Source organism: Rhinopithecus bieti, unplaced genomic scaffold (assembly GCF_001698545.2).
Source record: "Rhinopithecus bieti isolate Rb0 unplaced genomic scaffold, ASM169854v2 scaffold_9615, whole genome shotgun sequence".
Classification (NCBI taxonomy): domain Eukaryota; kingdom Metazoa; phylum Chordata; class Mammalia; order Primates; family Cercopithecidae; genus Rhinopithecus; species Rhinopithecus bieti.
The window spans coordinates 1,321,377-1,336,824 of NW_016806325.1; the positions used below are offsets into that span (position 1 = coordinate 1,321,377).

General features: G+C 40.8%; 1 protein-coding gene across 2 annotated transcripts in view; it reads left to right on the forward strand.

Moving 5' to 3' along the window:
• The window catches only part of MYB (MYB proto-oncogene, transcription factor), a 38,105-nt gene continuing 22,657 nt past the window's right edge, over positions 1-15,448 (forward strand). Inside the window, exons 1-9 of one of the 2 annotated variants that reach the window (XM_017875480.1) lie at positions 1-27; positions 4,374-4,491; positions 6,310-6,381; positions 8,328-8,420; positions 8,665-8,885; positions 10,876-11,110; positions 12,692-12,772; positions 13,209-13,313; positions 14,603-14,857. In XM_017875480.1, the coding sequence (XP_017730969.1) occupies positions 5-27; positions 4,374-4,491; positions 6,310-6,381; positions 8,328-8,420; positions 8,665-8,885; positions 10,876-11,110; positions 12,692-12,772; positions 13,209-13,313; positions 14,603-14,857 (1,203 nt within the window). In that variant the 5' untranslated portion in view covers positions 1-4. The remainder of the gene's footprint in view (positions 28-4,373; positions 4,492-6,309; positions 6,382-8,327; positions 8,421-8,664; positions 8,886-10,875; positions 11,111-12,691; positions 12,773-13,208; positions 13,314-14,602; positions 14,858-15,448) is intronic. The other variant, XM_017875478.1, reaches the window with a different exon arrangement.

Below are 15,448 nucleotides of genomic sequence, written 5' to 3' on the forward strand. Positions count from 1 at the left end.
CGCCATGGCCAGAAGACCCCGGCACAGGTAACGGGGAGCCCGGCGGGCGGCCGAGGGCGGGGGCACGCGGGGGCGCGCGGGGCGCCAGGCTTCTGGGAGCAGGTGGGAATTCGTTCCGGGATCATCTGAGGGGCTGTCAGACCCTGCGAGGACCTGGAGCCCCTGTCTCGGCAGCAGAAGCCGCTCTAGAGACTGATGAATGGAAGAGTCTTTGCGGGAAATGTATCCGGACGTTGGGAAGCACGCCCTGAGGCTCATTTTGCAAGTTGCATGGGGATACATTTTTATTTAGGGGGAAAAAGAAAGCAGCACGTTCCAGCCAGGGGCAGAGCGGTGCCCACCAGCCCCGGGGACCCCACCAGGTGCCTGGCTTGATGCCGCGGGTGTCGGCGAGGGATCCGCAGCGTAATTGCTGGATGCATTGAGATATGTTTGGACTTGGAAGTGCAGAGCATATGGCAGATACAGGGAAAATGCTGGATTGTTTAGTAGCTGCAGGTAGTGCATTTAAATTTCATTCATTCTTTATGGAGGCGAAGACCAGTGTCAGCTGACAGGCGGCTGAAAAGCAGATTTTAGGGGGATAAAGGGGTCTCTACTTTTGCAAATTGTCTTGAGACCTGGTTTTGGAGGTTCGAATCATTATTCTGTGAAAGGCTTTTATTTCTACTGCAAACATTGCATGCGCACCTACACGCGCCGGCGTCGCACATGTCACTGCACTTAGGGAGGCTCGCCGGGAAGATGGGTGCAATCCCCTCACATTTTTGGCCGGACAGATGGGAAGAGGGAGAGGAGGAGGAGGAGGGAAATCCTCGTCCGAACTGTCAGTTGCTGGCTCCTCAGCCTCCACCGGCCTCTGGACTTCCCCAGCAGCACACGCTGGGGGCTCCCTGCGAGCGGCGGGTGCCGGGGCTAGCTGGGGGGCCGTCGCGGTCGCCACTCGGCTCAAGGGGACCGAGGCCGGCAGCACCTAAGGCCGCTGCCGCGCAACCGGGACGCGATCCCCGCGAGCTCTGCCCCTATGCGAGAGGTCCCTGCGCGGCGCGCACACGTGGGTGCGACTGAAGTCGCCGCGCCTCCTCGCGTCCTCTTTCAGCTGCCTTAGGTCGCCCCGGCCGAGGCGCGGTGACCGGACGCACCCTCGCGAAGGAGTTCTAGGGAGAAGTCCGTGGAGGCAAAGCAAATCCTTTCGCCTTTCCTTAGGTTATTTTATTTTCTCCTACTGGTTTGTTGTTGAGCCTGCAGGCGCTGGTCCCCGCGGGGCGCTGAGAAGTTGCAAAGAGCGTGGGTGGAGACCCTGCAGCAGCACCCGCGGGCTGGGCTGGGCGGGGAGCAGCGCTGGGGCTTGACTGGGCTCTGAGGACTAGAGGGCGACTTGGGGGAGCCCCGGGTTCCCTATAGCTCCCCCGGAGCCTGGTCGCGCGGGGAGGTGCTGCCCTCGAGGGCTCCACTTTTCGCCTTTAGGACTTAACAGGACAGCTACTGGGGTCGTCTGTATTTTATTTTATTTTTTTTCGAGAGCTGAAAGTGGCAGCAGGAGGAGGGAGTCGGGCAGGGGTGCTGGGAGGAGGCGCGGCCGAGGCTCCGCGCCCCAAGGTCTCAGCCGCCTCCGCGGGGCGGGGCCGCGCAGGTTCCCTGAGGCTCCAGGTAGCCCAGAGGGGAGGCGGCCGGGAGGGGCGGGAGCCTTGAACCTGCCTCAGGGGGAAGAGAAACCCAACTGCGGGCTCGGAGCCGTTTCTTGCAAGGGCGAGCGTCAACTCGGCAGGGATTATATTAACCAGGTCAGCGAAATGAGTTTGAACCCCTCCGAATCACAGTAGCGGCCACAAGGCACTTCCTCCCGTTCCCCTCCCTCTTCCCAACCCCCCAGCACCTCTTTTCTTTTTCGTTTCTTTGCACGGTTTGTTTCCTTGACAGAATGTAATATTCATAGTTGTACTCTTGTAACCACACCGGGTCTAGCAGGTGGGGAGTAGAGTGCATCAACCCTGAAATCAGCCTTTGAAAGTCCTCTGACTGTTGGGTCTGAGATCTCGTCAGAGCAGATAAAGCAAAAGTTATTTCAGGTTCCTTAGAAGAAATTAATCATGCTACTAGGACGACTTAGAGCAAGCAAATCGCATGCAAAGTTCAAAGGCGAGCCTGGGTGCCCAGCCTGGCAGGGAGACTCAGGAACTGGGCGCGTGAGCAGCCCCGGACTCGCCCTGCTGTGTCCTGGCCCCTTCAGGTCCTGCAGAAGTCATTCTCCACCTTGCCTCCAAGACCTTGGTTTTGTACATCTTTGCCTCTGTGCTTAGCTTTTAAGAGGCACGGAAGGACATGGAGGGGGTCATGTATTAGCGCTGGAAAGTACCTTAGAAATAGGATCCAAGCAAGCCCTTATGTAAAGGCGGGGAACTGAAGTCTTGAGAGAGAGGAAGTGATTTGTCCAAGTCATACAGCAAGGTGGAGGCTAGACTAGAACCTTTGCCTCCAGAACCCTAGTCCTGTTGATTCCCGTGCTCTCACCTGACGTTGGCTGCCCCCTGCGGGCGGCTGAATAGGTTGCTTGTTCCTGGGTTGTTAAACTGCTGCCGAGAGAGAGAGGTGCTCAATGACTGCTCTGAAAAAATGTCCTCAGTTCTGAAAATGTGACCTCTAGATCCAGCCAAACCTGAAAAGTTAATTCGACTTGAATCTATGACTGCAGTTTCAGATTCCTCTGGTTTTCTTGGTGCCTCTCACATTTCACAAGGGACTGCATTTGGGGGCTTTCCAAGGAGTTCCCTATGAATCTTTCAAAAGATGCAGACTTACACCTCTGGGCTTTATAGCTCTTTTTTTTTTTTTTTTTTTTTTTTTTTTTTTTTTTTTTTTTTTTGCTTTATCATATCGTGTTTTATATTTTTGTAATTCTTGTTCAGAAGTTGTTTAGTGCCCCCTTTTGACAGTGGAAACAGAACTAGGCTATTGTTTCAAAACACAGGCACTAAATGAAGGGAATTATTACAGATTATAAATATATATTTCCTGGAGTTTTATTTGGTAGTGGTGGTGGTATTTTAAATTTGGATTACATCATGTCACCATACAACCTGGACTATCAAATTGTTGCTTAAAATAATAGCTTTAAATTATGAGAACCCCCAATTCAGGATTTTGGTAAGCACTTTAGCTTGACTTGTAGGGGCTGGTAATATGCATATGTGAGTTAGTTTGGGAAGACAAAACCTGTAATGAATATAACTTTTCTTTTTAAAAACGATGATTTACATTATGACATGGCTTTATATCATTGTTTTTATTGGTCTTAGTTTAATGGGTTTCTCAACATTTCTATGACAAATTTTAGTGAAGTTTCTAAGATAGTATTTTCCTATTTTTTATAAGAAAACTATAAAATAAACTGTAAAATTATTGTCATCTAATCAGTGTGTGATTAATAAACAGTAAGCATAGAGTTATATCTTCAAAAGTCATAAAATTTCCTAGGTTAACTAAATAAAAGAAAAAGCTTTTGAAAATAGTAATGGGTTCTTTTAAATCCATGGATTTCTTCTGGGGAAATCCCTTCTGGATTAGGTTACATTTTATAATATTTCAAACACTATTCTGTCAGAGACAGAAAAAACAAGAGTAAGTAAGACTCTAACAAGTGGCCTAATTATTCACTCAGTTACTCTAGAAACTAAGTATTGTAAACATGGGCACAAGTTGGATCAACCAGGCCTGGAGTTGTGAGCAATTTGGTATTAATTTTATTTACAAAACATTAAAGTTTGATCACTCAATGTTCTTATCTTTCCTTAGGTTTTAAAATCCTTTCCTCTTAGATTCTCCTAATCCTCTAGACTTTATGGGATTACTATAATTATGTTTTGGGGTATATTGCTTCTTGATTTTTTTCTTTTTTTAATAAAACGAAAACCCCATTGGAATAGCATAGTTGAATTATTTATTATGTTTGAGAAACATTATTTAAACGATGTGACAAATGCCAAAGATTTTGAGTGTTCACTTATATAAAGGACATGGGTTCTTGTTCCTTTTCTTGTCCTTAACCTTAAGTTTTCAACTTAAACCTTCACTGGTTGGAAGGTGGCCAAATGTGTAACTTGTCCCTGGTCTAATAGTAACAGCAGGTTCAGACATGCAGGGGAATAGGAAGGTGCCAGGTCCTTGGCCGTATCTGTGGATACCCATAACAGCAGAACCAGTTTACAATACTAGAGCAACAGAATGCAGCAAACAATCTTGTTGTGGAAGTTTTCAAAGTTTTGTCTTCATAACCTTTGAAAAGATTGTTGAGGAGTTTTGTGTAAGTTTTGTAATCCAGTAGTAGTCTAAATCCTCTTGTTTCAGCCCACGTCTACCCATTCTTATTTCTGCAGCATATATAGCAGTGATGAGGATGATGAGGACTTTGAGATGTGTGACCATGACTATGATGGGCTCCTTCCCAAGTCTGGAAAGCGTCACTTGGGGAAAACAAGGTGGACCCGGGAAGAGGTAACTAATCATTTTATCAAGACGCAGAAAATAAATAGAGTGTATAATTTATAAAAAACAAAGTTTCAACTAAACTACAGGTGCTCAAGCTCATTAGCAGCCTCTTTGAGATCCTATTATAGCCCACATGTGCAGTGTGCCCTACACCCCCCACTCCATTATATTATCCATTTCCACACTATTTTCAGTTCCTTGAAAGTCCTCTTCTTCTCATTTTAGGCTTCGTCTATGTTTCCTTCTGCCTGTTGAGTTCTCATCCTTTTGTCCCGCCTCTTCTTCCTACTTTTACATCACCCATGAAGATATCACCTCTTCTGTGAAGCCATCCCTGGCTTCACCAAACAGGATTGGATGCGTCCTCCTGTGATCCCATGCATGGATGCATGTTCTACTTTATTGTTGCTGGGACATATATCCCTCCTCCAGCTAACTGCAAGTCTGTTGAGGGCAGGGCTCAATGTCTATTCATCTTTGTGTTTCCTGAATTCACAAGTACTTGACTCAAAGTAGGATATTAATAAATATTCTCTCAATAAGTGAATGACTTGCTACTCCCAAAAACAAAACAAACAAAAGAATAAAACACAACACTCAGAGAACTCATCTTTTGCAGTGTATTCATTTAATATCCTTGATATATTTCACAGAGCCATCTATATGAAGGTATGTTTTAAAAGCATCCAATAATGGTTGGAGACATATCTGCTTCCCCTGTTTCTTTTCAGCTGGCTTATCAAAAGTTTGATTTTGTAGGAATGAAAAAATATTTTAGAAGCAAAATTATTAATATGTGGAGAAAAGTTTCTCTAATGTTCTCAAACATTTTTGCAACTAATTTTAGATGATTCATGTTACAATAAATGGTACTGGCTCTTCTTCAGTTTCACTGTTCTCTGCTTCATTTAAACCAGAGCTCCTTTTAACAGGCAGGTAGGATTCCCAGAGAGGCTCATAGGAAATTCATATTTTACCTATTAAGATTGTCCACTTGGATAATCCTTATGATACGGAAGTTCTGTTGTCAACATTGGTTTCCTAATTCTTGTGTCTGTATTATACCGGGGACCTCCATTGTGTGTGAATGTTACCTTTGCAGAAACATAAGAAGGAATGCATTTATAAACACACTTATGAACTGGTAGGATTGCGAACAGCATATAAACTAAAAGAACTGATTAGCTGGAAATGTTTAATGTCTTTTATGTTCTAATACATTTGGCCTATCTAAATCTAACTAATTTTCTTCTATAGCCTTCAAGTTTAATTTTAAAAATGATCTTTATTTCTTTATAAAAGGTTAAACTAACTGGAAATATTCTATTTCTTGCTCCAGATCCTATTTATTACATAGGTAAATGTGTACTGAATCTAGCACTGGAATGCATTTTTTCCCAACAGAGTAAAGCAGTTATTTGTAATAAACACTCAATATATGCCAGGCATTGTGATAAATGTTTTGCAAAATTGCCTCATGTAATCCCCAGATAACCCTGTTAATATCAGCTTCATGTTAATAAATTGCCTCATGTAATCCCCAAATAACCCTGTTAATTTCCATTTTATAGATGGCAATACTAAGGCCCAGTAAAGTAAAATGGTATACTTGCTTTACACAATTAATAGTTGAGTCAAGATGCCAACTCTGGTCTGACTCTAAATAAATCTATGCTTCCAAGTCAGAGTATTACGTTTATATCTGCTGTATTTGGATACTTCAGAGAGATTTTTTATTCTAGATTCGTTCCCTCATTCACTTTAACTTGAACAGAGTTATATAGTAAATGACTGATATTCTAGGATTACCTTTAAATGTCTTAGGATGAAAAACTAAAGAAGCTGGTGGAACAGAATGGAACAGATGACTGGAAAGTTATTGCCAATTATCTCCCGGTAAGTTAGTAATTTTTTCTTATAACAAAAGGAAAGCTTCTCCCAAAGATTTCTATAAAATATTCTAGGAGGGGTTATTAAGATAGTGTATAATTTACTCACGTTTAAGAAGTGGGAGAAATGCCCTACCCATAACTTACATTTTATATTATAATGCATATAATTGGGATTTCTAAATAAATTATTAGAATTTAGTAGAATCGATTATTATAATTTAGATTATCAAGTTTTAAAAACAATTGCTTCTTGTTTTATCTTTTCATTTATAGGAAAATCAGTATTTTGATGGTTTGTTACATGGTAGATGATTAAACTTGATGTTTCCTCCAAGTCAGTTTTCCTAAATTCCCTATTTTGTCAATAGCAATACTTTTGGCATGAGGGTTTAAAATTCTGGAGACCTTTCTTGACTTATCACATTCCCCAACCCCTACATCTAAGCAGTTACTAAGGACCCTGGAATTCCTTTATAGTCAGTCCCGTCCTTTTCATTCTCATGGCTGTGCTGAAGGTTGGGCTCCTGCCCTCTCATTTGGACTACCGTATAACTTCCTAACTGGCTTCCCCACTTGTAGTTTTCCATTTTTCTTTCTTTTTTCTTTTCTTTCTTTTTTTTTGTTTTGTTTTGTTTTGAGATGGAGTCTAGTCACCGATCTATCCCTCATTACTTACAGGCTACAGAACATCCTGTCACCCAGTCACCCAGGCTGGAGTGCAGTGGCGTGATCTCAGCTCACTGCAACCTCTGCCTCCCAGGTTCAAGCGATTCTTGTGCTGCAGCCTCCTGAGTAGATGGGATTACAGGTGCCCGCCACCATGCCTGGCTAATTTTTGTATTTTTAGTAGAGACAAGGTTTCCCATATTGGTCAGGCTGGTCCCAAACTCCTGACCTCAAGTGATCTGCCCACTTCAGCCTCCCAATCCACCTGCTAGGATTGCAGGTGTGAGCCACCGTGCCCAGCCAGTTTTCTACTTTCCCATTCATCCCAAACACCATTGGCAGGTGGAACTTCCTAAAATGCAGCTGTACCTTATCTTTTCAAAACCAACCACAGTGACTTAGAATCTCACAAATTAAGTAAACTGCCTTGACCTGGCACACAGAGGCCCCCTCTATTGCCCCAGCTTACAGCTCCAGTTCTGTTTCCTACTTCCTCTCTGTAAGCAGGTTTGCTTGAATTTATTTCTGCTTTCCCTCCTCTGGGCTTTTGCTCCTGGTCTTCCCACCTCCTAGAATGTTCTCCCTTTACGTCACCAATTAAAGTTATGTCCATCCTTCAAAGTCCTTATGAAGAGCTCTTCAAGACTCCTCCCAAGGAAACCATTTCTCCTCCTAAGAAGATGCTTCTCTCCTCACTTCAGTATCATTTTGTTTTGGTCTTTTCTTCCAGATGAATCAAATTCAGCCTCTATGATAGTCAGTTATCTACTTGTCTTTTCCTTCTTATAAGATTACAGACTCCTGTAACATAGGACCTATCTTTTATGCATCTTTATTCCTTCTGCAATATAAATACTATGGTCCTGAATTGAAGCACATCTCTTGTTTGAATGGGAAGCAAACTTTAGTCTTTTATGGTGGTTTCTGTGAAAGCCTGACAATATAGAATCTGTATCAAGCCTTAGGCCATGTAGATACACTGCAAAAGTATCTGAGGTTAAGGTTAAGTTGGCAGGCACATGTGTAGTATGATGGTCCTTTAGATCATGTGGCAGGAATGTTTCCCTCAGGAGGCGGAGTGTCTAATTTTAGATGCAACTTTGATGTATTACTTGCGTGTTCTGTAGCCTGTAAGTAACGAGGGATAGATGGGCTCTAAACATGCTCTAAAATGTTCTTAAATATTTTCACTGCATATGGTCTATGTGTGATTCCTATTACAACAAAAAATTCACGTCCTTATCACATCGTATCTTTATGGTGGTGCATACTTTATTTGTCTAGAATCGAACAGATGTGCAGTGCCAGCACCGATGGCAGAAAGTACTAAACCCTGAGCTCATCAAGGGTCCTTGGACCAAAGAAGAAGATCAGAGAGTAAGTTCTTTCTTCATTGGTGTGTGAATCATAATTAAGAATATTCCCAAAATGCTGAATATTTTCCTATTTGAGGAAGCAGGTAAAATGGGCAAACAGGAAGTAGAGGACTCTATTCCCATATTTCCAGTGAATGAAAGCAAATTTCGGAAATTTTCTAAAGATCTTGTAACACTGCAGAATGATTATACTGACTCATTACATAACTTTAAAACATAGGTTATTTTTGTGTGTTTATCTGAAGGTGATAGAGCTTGTACAGAAATACGGTCCGAAACGTTGGTCTGTTATTGCCAAGCACTTAAAGGGGAGAATTGGAAAACAATGTAGGGAGAGGTGGCATAACCACTTGAATCCAGAAGTTAAGAAAACCTCCTGGACAGAAGAGGAAGACAGAATTATTTACCAGGCACACAAGAGACTGGGGAACAGATGGGCAGAAATCGCAAAGCTACTGCCTGGACGGTAATAATATGTCAAAAAATATATTGATCGGGAAGAATGAGGGAGTGGGTATTGAACATTCTGCTTTAAATGTATGGTGAGTAAATTATATTTCATCCGTCATAAGTGTTTTATTAGGTAAACCAGCTACATAGCTTTTAGAGATTGAAGACATCTTAGAGTTTATTTGGTTGAGAACTTCCAGGATCCGCCTAACAGTAAGCCCTGGGTGAAGACATTTAACTTTCCCCAGCCTCAATTTCCCCATTTCCAAAGTGAATCATACAGGGCCAGTGTTAGGATCAAGTAAAATGAATGTCAAAGGACTTGGGAAACTATAAAACTCTAAATGCATAGAAAGAAACTGAAGACAGTTTGTCTCTCTAGCAGTTCACATAGCTGGTTAAGCGACTCAAAGAACTCAGCTATCATTTGCCTGATAACCATCATTCATTTCTTTTAATGTTTTTTTTTTAATTATTATTTTTTAGAGACAGAGGCTTGTTCTGTCACTCATGTGTGACAGAGTGCAGTGGCATGATCGTAGCTCAATACATCCTTGAACTCCTGGGCTCAAGGGATCCTCCCACCTCAGCTTCTTGAGTAGCTAGGACTACAGCTGCACCCCACTACACCGAGCTGATTTTTAAGTATTTTTTGTAGAGATGGGGTCTTGCTGTATTGCCCAGGGTGATCTCAAACTCCTAGCCTCAAGCAATCCTTTTGACTCCCAAAGTGCTGGGACTATAGGCATGGGCCACCATACCTGGCCACCATTATTCATTTCATTATACCACTTTGCTTAATTTTTTACTTCGTTGATTAAAGAAATAATGTATTTCTTGAATTCTCGTACTACTTCCAGGTTTTTAAATAATGGTCAGGGTAATAATGCTTTCTTTTAAAGAACAAGGCAAGAAAATGACCTCATTATGAGGGATAACTATGGAAGCTCATTTTTGTCCCATTTTTCCCACTTAAATAGTATATAACAGATTTCATTACTTTGGAAAGCAATACTTTTAATGATAAATCTTGCATTAAAATGATATAGATAGAAAATATTAAAAATAGTTTTATTCTTGAGCTTCATAATCCACGAGAAAGTTTATGTAGTATTCTCTAGTGATGCTCCAAAGCATTTGCACCCTTGTGGTTCAGTATAAACTTAGAAATTTTAAGAGGTTGGTAAAAAAAGGCGTTTACTCCCATATGGCCTGAGAGGATACACTGCTGATTCTTCTCAAAATTAACAGGGCTATTGAACTTCCTCTTTCTTGAGCATACATTCCCCACCCCATTGAAATAGAAAAGGGAGGCTTAAACGGTTTCTTTGAATTGAGAAACTGTTTTCCTGAGAATGGAAAGACTTTAGAAAAAATGCGTTGCCGTTTGAAAATATACTGGGGGTTAGGATCTTTCCCTTTGGGATCCCATTTTCCACTCTCATCTCTGTCTGATTCGAAAAACAGTTGGGGTAGCTTTCAAAGGGTAGGAGGTTTTTTGGTCTCAAAAGTTCTTGCTAGTGCTTTGAGAGATAAAGAGTGAAGTCTTCTTCATCAGCAGCATCTTATCATCCACTAAACTTCACCATGTCCCTGTCGTGGTGTGTAGGCCCTGCTGTGCCACATTCAGAGGAGTAATTTCTCCAAGGCAGCTGCAACTTTACATTGTGTTAGAGTCTTGTACCACAACGGGTCAGAATAAACCTGAAGCGTTATTGTATTGAACGTAGTCCTTTACCAAGGAAATGAAATGGTTAAAAGATACTGATATTTCTAGAAAACGACATGCATTCCAGATTGTGTAATTAAGAGAAATCTATGGATTTCTAACTAGGCACTAGAGAAAGCCTGATCTTAGGGGGTGGAGAAGAAGGAAACAATTAAAAAGAGAAAACAACTATTAGGCCCAAGGGAAAGGTCACTGTTAGAAACAGTTTTCTGTCAATTCACTTTAATCTGAATTGAAATTTTTGTTTGTGAAATTTGTGTGATATATTTCTGTGCAGAACTGATAATGCTATCAAGAACCACTGGAATTCTACAATGCGTCGGAAGGTCGAACAGGAAGGTTATCTGCAGGAGTCTTCAAAAGCCAGCCAGCCAGCAGTGGCCACAAGCTTCCAGAAGAACAGTCATTTGATGGGTTTTGCTCAGCCTCCACCTACAGCTCAACTCCCTGCAACTGGCCAGCCCACTGTTAACAACGACTATTCCTATTACCACATTTCTGAAGCACAAAATGTAAGCCATTCCTGAGAATCTAGTTTAATGAGAGAGATGATTAGTTTAGCTCCAGGTAATAATCATACTTTGCAGTTGTATACTTTTCAGAGAACTTTCCTGAGCATGATCATGGCCAGTCTTCACCTATGCCCTTTGAAGTAGATAGGATGTAGGTCATGTTTGTTACCCCTGGTTTATGTCTCCAGAATGGTAAGTCTCCAGAGGATGGTAAGTGCTTAGCCCAGGGTGACACAGCTCATAGAGATAGTGCTGACTAGAAAATGAGCTGTCTGATTCTAACTTGCTGCTTCAAATCTAATTGGAAGGCAACCTTTGAATGTAAATTTACTTAAGGTACTATTGAAGAATAGGGGAATGGGGTCGCATTTGTAGATGTAATGTTTTTCTCTTCCAAAATGAAAAGGGAAGGTAGTATTATGTTTAAAGAGGAGAGAGTTTGACACTGAAATTCAGCGGTTATGGTATGTTCCATTCTGGTAGTGATCAGGCAGACATGTCTTAATTTATTCACTCAGTAAATGTTTACCTTCTTACTCTGAGTCAGGAGCAGAACTTTGTGACATTCATTTTCTGATGTCTCCTTTCAGTTTCCATTGGATCAGTGTGATCCCTTCCTTATTTCTAGTATTTATATTTAGGGAAAGGGATAATCCATAATAGGTGGAAAAAGAAGAAAGGGAAAAAAAATCGAGAAACTTTAATCTTAAGACCAACAATAATAAATGATGAAACGTACCCAAGAATAGAGAGCTCATATGCAAATTATATGCAAAGCATGTTCTTAAATAGTTTTTATTCTTCTCTGTTCATGGATTTGACTACAAACTTTACAGAAAGGTCTCAGATGAATAAATTGTCATAAATCCTGTGCTTTTTATTAAAACTCAAAATTATTCCAAGAAAAATATATATATATTTTTTTGAGACGGAGTCTCGCTCTGTCGCCCAGGCTGGAGTGCAGTGGCACCATCTTGGCTCACTACAAGCTCCGCCTCCCGGGTTCACGCCATTCTCCTGCCTCAGCCTCCAAGTAGCTGGGACTACAGGCGTGCACCACCATGCCCAGCTAATTTTTTGTATTTTTAGTAGAGACAGAGTTTCACCGTGTTAGCCAGGATGATCTCGATCTCCTGACCTCGTGATCCGCCCGCCTCGGCCTCCCAAAGTGCTGGGATTACAGGCGTGAGCCACCGCGCCCGGCAAGAAAATATTTTATTTACAAACAGCTGGTACCATCAGTTTTCCCATAGAAACAATTTTCAAAGATTCATTAATGTATTTTAGAATATATTTTTTGTTGTTTTTTCATTGTGTTTTTCTGTAATTAAGGAACACATCCCAAAATTTAAAGTGCTTGTCAACACTTCCCAAGGATTGATGAGGACTTTACATTTTTTTCACTATGTTCCTTTAGCTGTTCAGCCATTTCAAAGGCCTGGCGAAATTTCACATTAAAAGGTTTTTAAAAATTGTTTAGTGTATTTTATCAGTAAAGTGTTTTTTTCTCTCAGTCCCAGAACAAAACCTCAGCATATGTAGCCTGAATGATGTGGCCTTTGTTTTGTCTTTTCCATCTAGGTCTCCAGTCATGTTCCATACCCTGTAGCGTTACATGTAAATATAGTCAATGTCCCGCAGCCAGCTGCCGCCGCCATTCAGGTAAAATCATTGATCATTCACTGTTCAAAGCACCACTTTTAAGAAATGCTTATTTCTTTCATCTAAACACATATTTTCACCTGAGCAACTGAAGTAAAAAGGAAAGGGAACATGGAGAGGAGAGCAGAGTCTTGGCCAGCAATCTATTAATCTTGTCTTCTAGAATGAGTTTGCTCTAGAGTTTTCTGATTCTTTGATGTTGCAAGATGAAATAACTCATCAGTCAGCATCTACTCTTCTCTGAGATTTCACATCACTCCCTTAAGTCTGAAATAACATTCACAAAGACTTCTGTAGGAGCCAATTTGATTGGTGTTGTTTTCGCAATGAGGCTCTTTGGGCTGTGTGGTACCTCATGACCATATTGGCTACACTTATTGTATTTGCAGCTTCCAGTCAGACCTTTGTCTTTATTTCCCTTACCTTGTAATTTCAGAGACACTATAATGATGAAGACCCTGAGAAGGAAAAACGAATAAAGGAATTAGAATTGCTCCTAATGTCAACTGAGAATGAGCTGAAAGGACAGCAGGCGCTACCAGTAAGACTGTCATCATGTGCTTGAATGAGGGGATAGCAGCTTTGCCTCAGTTTACCTAAGCACTCTTCTCTTCTAAATATTACACTTACCAAGGCTCTATATATCCTTTCAGAATGTCTCAACACAAGAAGTTGCTTGTAGTAAAATGTAGTTTGTATCAGAATATATGCTGATTAAATTGGAAGCAGTCTTTTTGTAATTGCAATAAAAATGCAATATCCACTTATGATTGTTATCATCAATTTTGTTTTCTTCAGAAGGACTATAATCAGTTTAAAGACTAGCAAAGATAAAATGAATGAAAATCTGCATTTTCTACAGAGCTATGTATATGGTACCATTTTGGGTTTTTTCTATTATTTTGTTAACCTATATTTTCATATTTTATAATTTCAGATATGATTTGATGCATGTTCAGTATATACATGTAAAAGGTTATATATAAAACCTCTTCATAAATAACATTAGCTGCTCTCTTTTATTTGCATGTGTGAAAGTGATGTGGGCCATTACTGAATTCTGACATCTTCTTTAGTGACTGGGCAGCCAACTGGGATGGTTCCTTGTGCTTTGTAACATATATAGTTAACCAACAAAGACAATAAAAGAGAAGTGATGCCCAGTAGGTATTCCTAGGGGTAAATTTATTTTTGTTAAATAATAAGATGATTATGTGCACATGCTAGTTCGACCACTTTTTAACTTTAGTTAATGTTTTGCAATTTCTCCTGTTGTGTGGTCATACTGTAAGGAGACTTCTGTTAATTTGCTCTTCTGCTTTCCTAACCACGTTGATTTGGCAGTGCTTCACTGCATCAATGCAATCTGTAGCATTAGAAAGGGATAGAAGCAACAAGAATATGTGTAGATCAAAGCAACTCTGCCTCCTGAGTCCTCTAGCTTTTTTGTGGTTAGAATGCAAATAGGACAGTTCTTCAGTTCTTCACTCACAGCAAGCATTTATGGACCTTGGCAAATTATATTAAAGTGGAATTTTAAGACAATACGAGAATTATACTTTGAAATATAGACCTATGATTTGACATTTTTACAAAATGATAGCAAGGTAATCATATAGTAGGTACAACCTCTAGCACTATTAAAAACAGGGTCTTGCATTGATAAAAGGAAACATCTTGACAACTGTTTCATAGGCGTAAGTTTGGGATGATGCAACTACTCTTATCTTTCCTCCAACAGCATCTGATACCTTGTGCAACTTCATTGCTAAGTTCCTTCTCCCTTTCTTCTCTCCTCTCTTTATTTCTACACCCTTCCCCCTTCCTTAGACACAGAACCACACATGCAGCTACCCCGGGTGGCACAGCACCACCATTGCCGACCACACCAGACCTCATGGAGACACTGCACCTGTTTCCTGTTTGGGAGAACACCACTCCACTCCATCTCTGCCAGCGGATCCTGGCTCCCTACCTGAAGAAAGCGCCTCGCCAGCAAGGTGCATGATCGTCCACCAGGGCACCATTCTGGATAATGTTAAGAACCTCTTAGAATTTGCAGAAACACTCCAATTTATAGATTCTGTAAGTAAAATTGTGAAGGGAAGTTAACGATTCTGGAAGATGAATTAGAAAACCCATTTCTTAAATCATTGCCATTTTCTATAGCCAAGATGTTATTAGCATATATTAATGTAAAGGTAGAAGTATGATTTTTATCTTCATTCATATGTTTTTTCAAAGATCTGATTTCATAGCCTACTGAGATGAAAGTATTTATAAATACTTACAAAACAGGACTTTTGAAGGAAGAGTTTTTTTTCACATTTTCACACTTTTCCTTCAAAAGTCATATTTTTAAAAATAGTCAAATTGATGACTTATAAAGCAGAGCCTGGATTATGGGAATGGAATGGTGTTTGATTTACTTTTAACTTTTTTTTTTCTTTGCTTCATGGTGCTTCTCTAGAATTTTGTCTTGCTTTTGAACGGCACATTAAGGGTTTGCTTACTCAGAGCTGAAAGCAATCTTTTAGTGTATTTGAAGTGATAATCAGCTCCTTGGTCATACCTGGCTCTTTCCACAAAATGCTGATTATTGATTACTAGTCCTATTGCTTCACTGAGATGAATCATCTTTAGTGAAACAAATTTGTATTCAGCACCTCCTCAGCA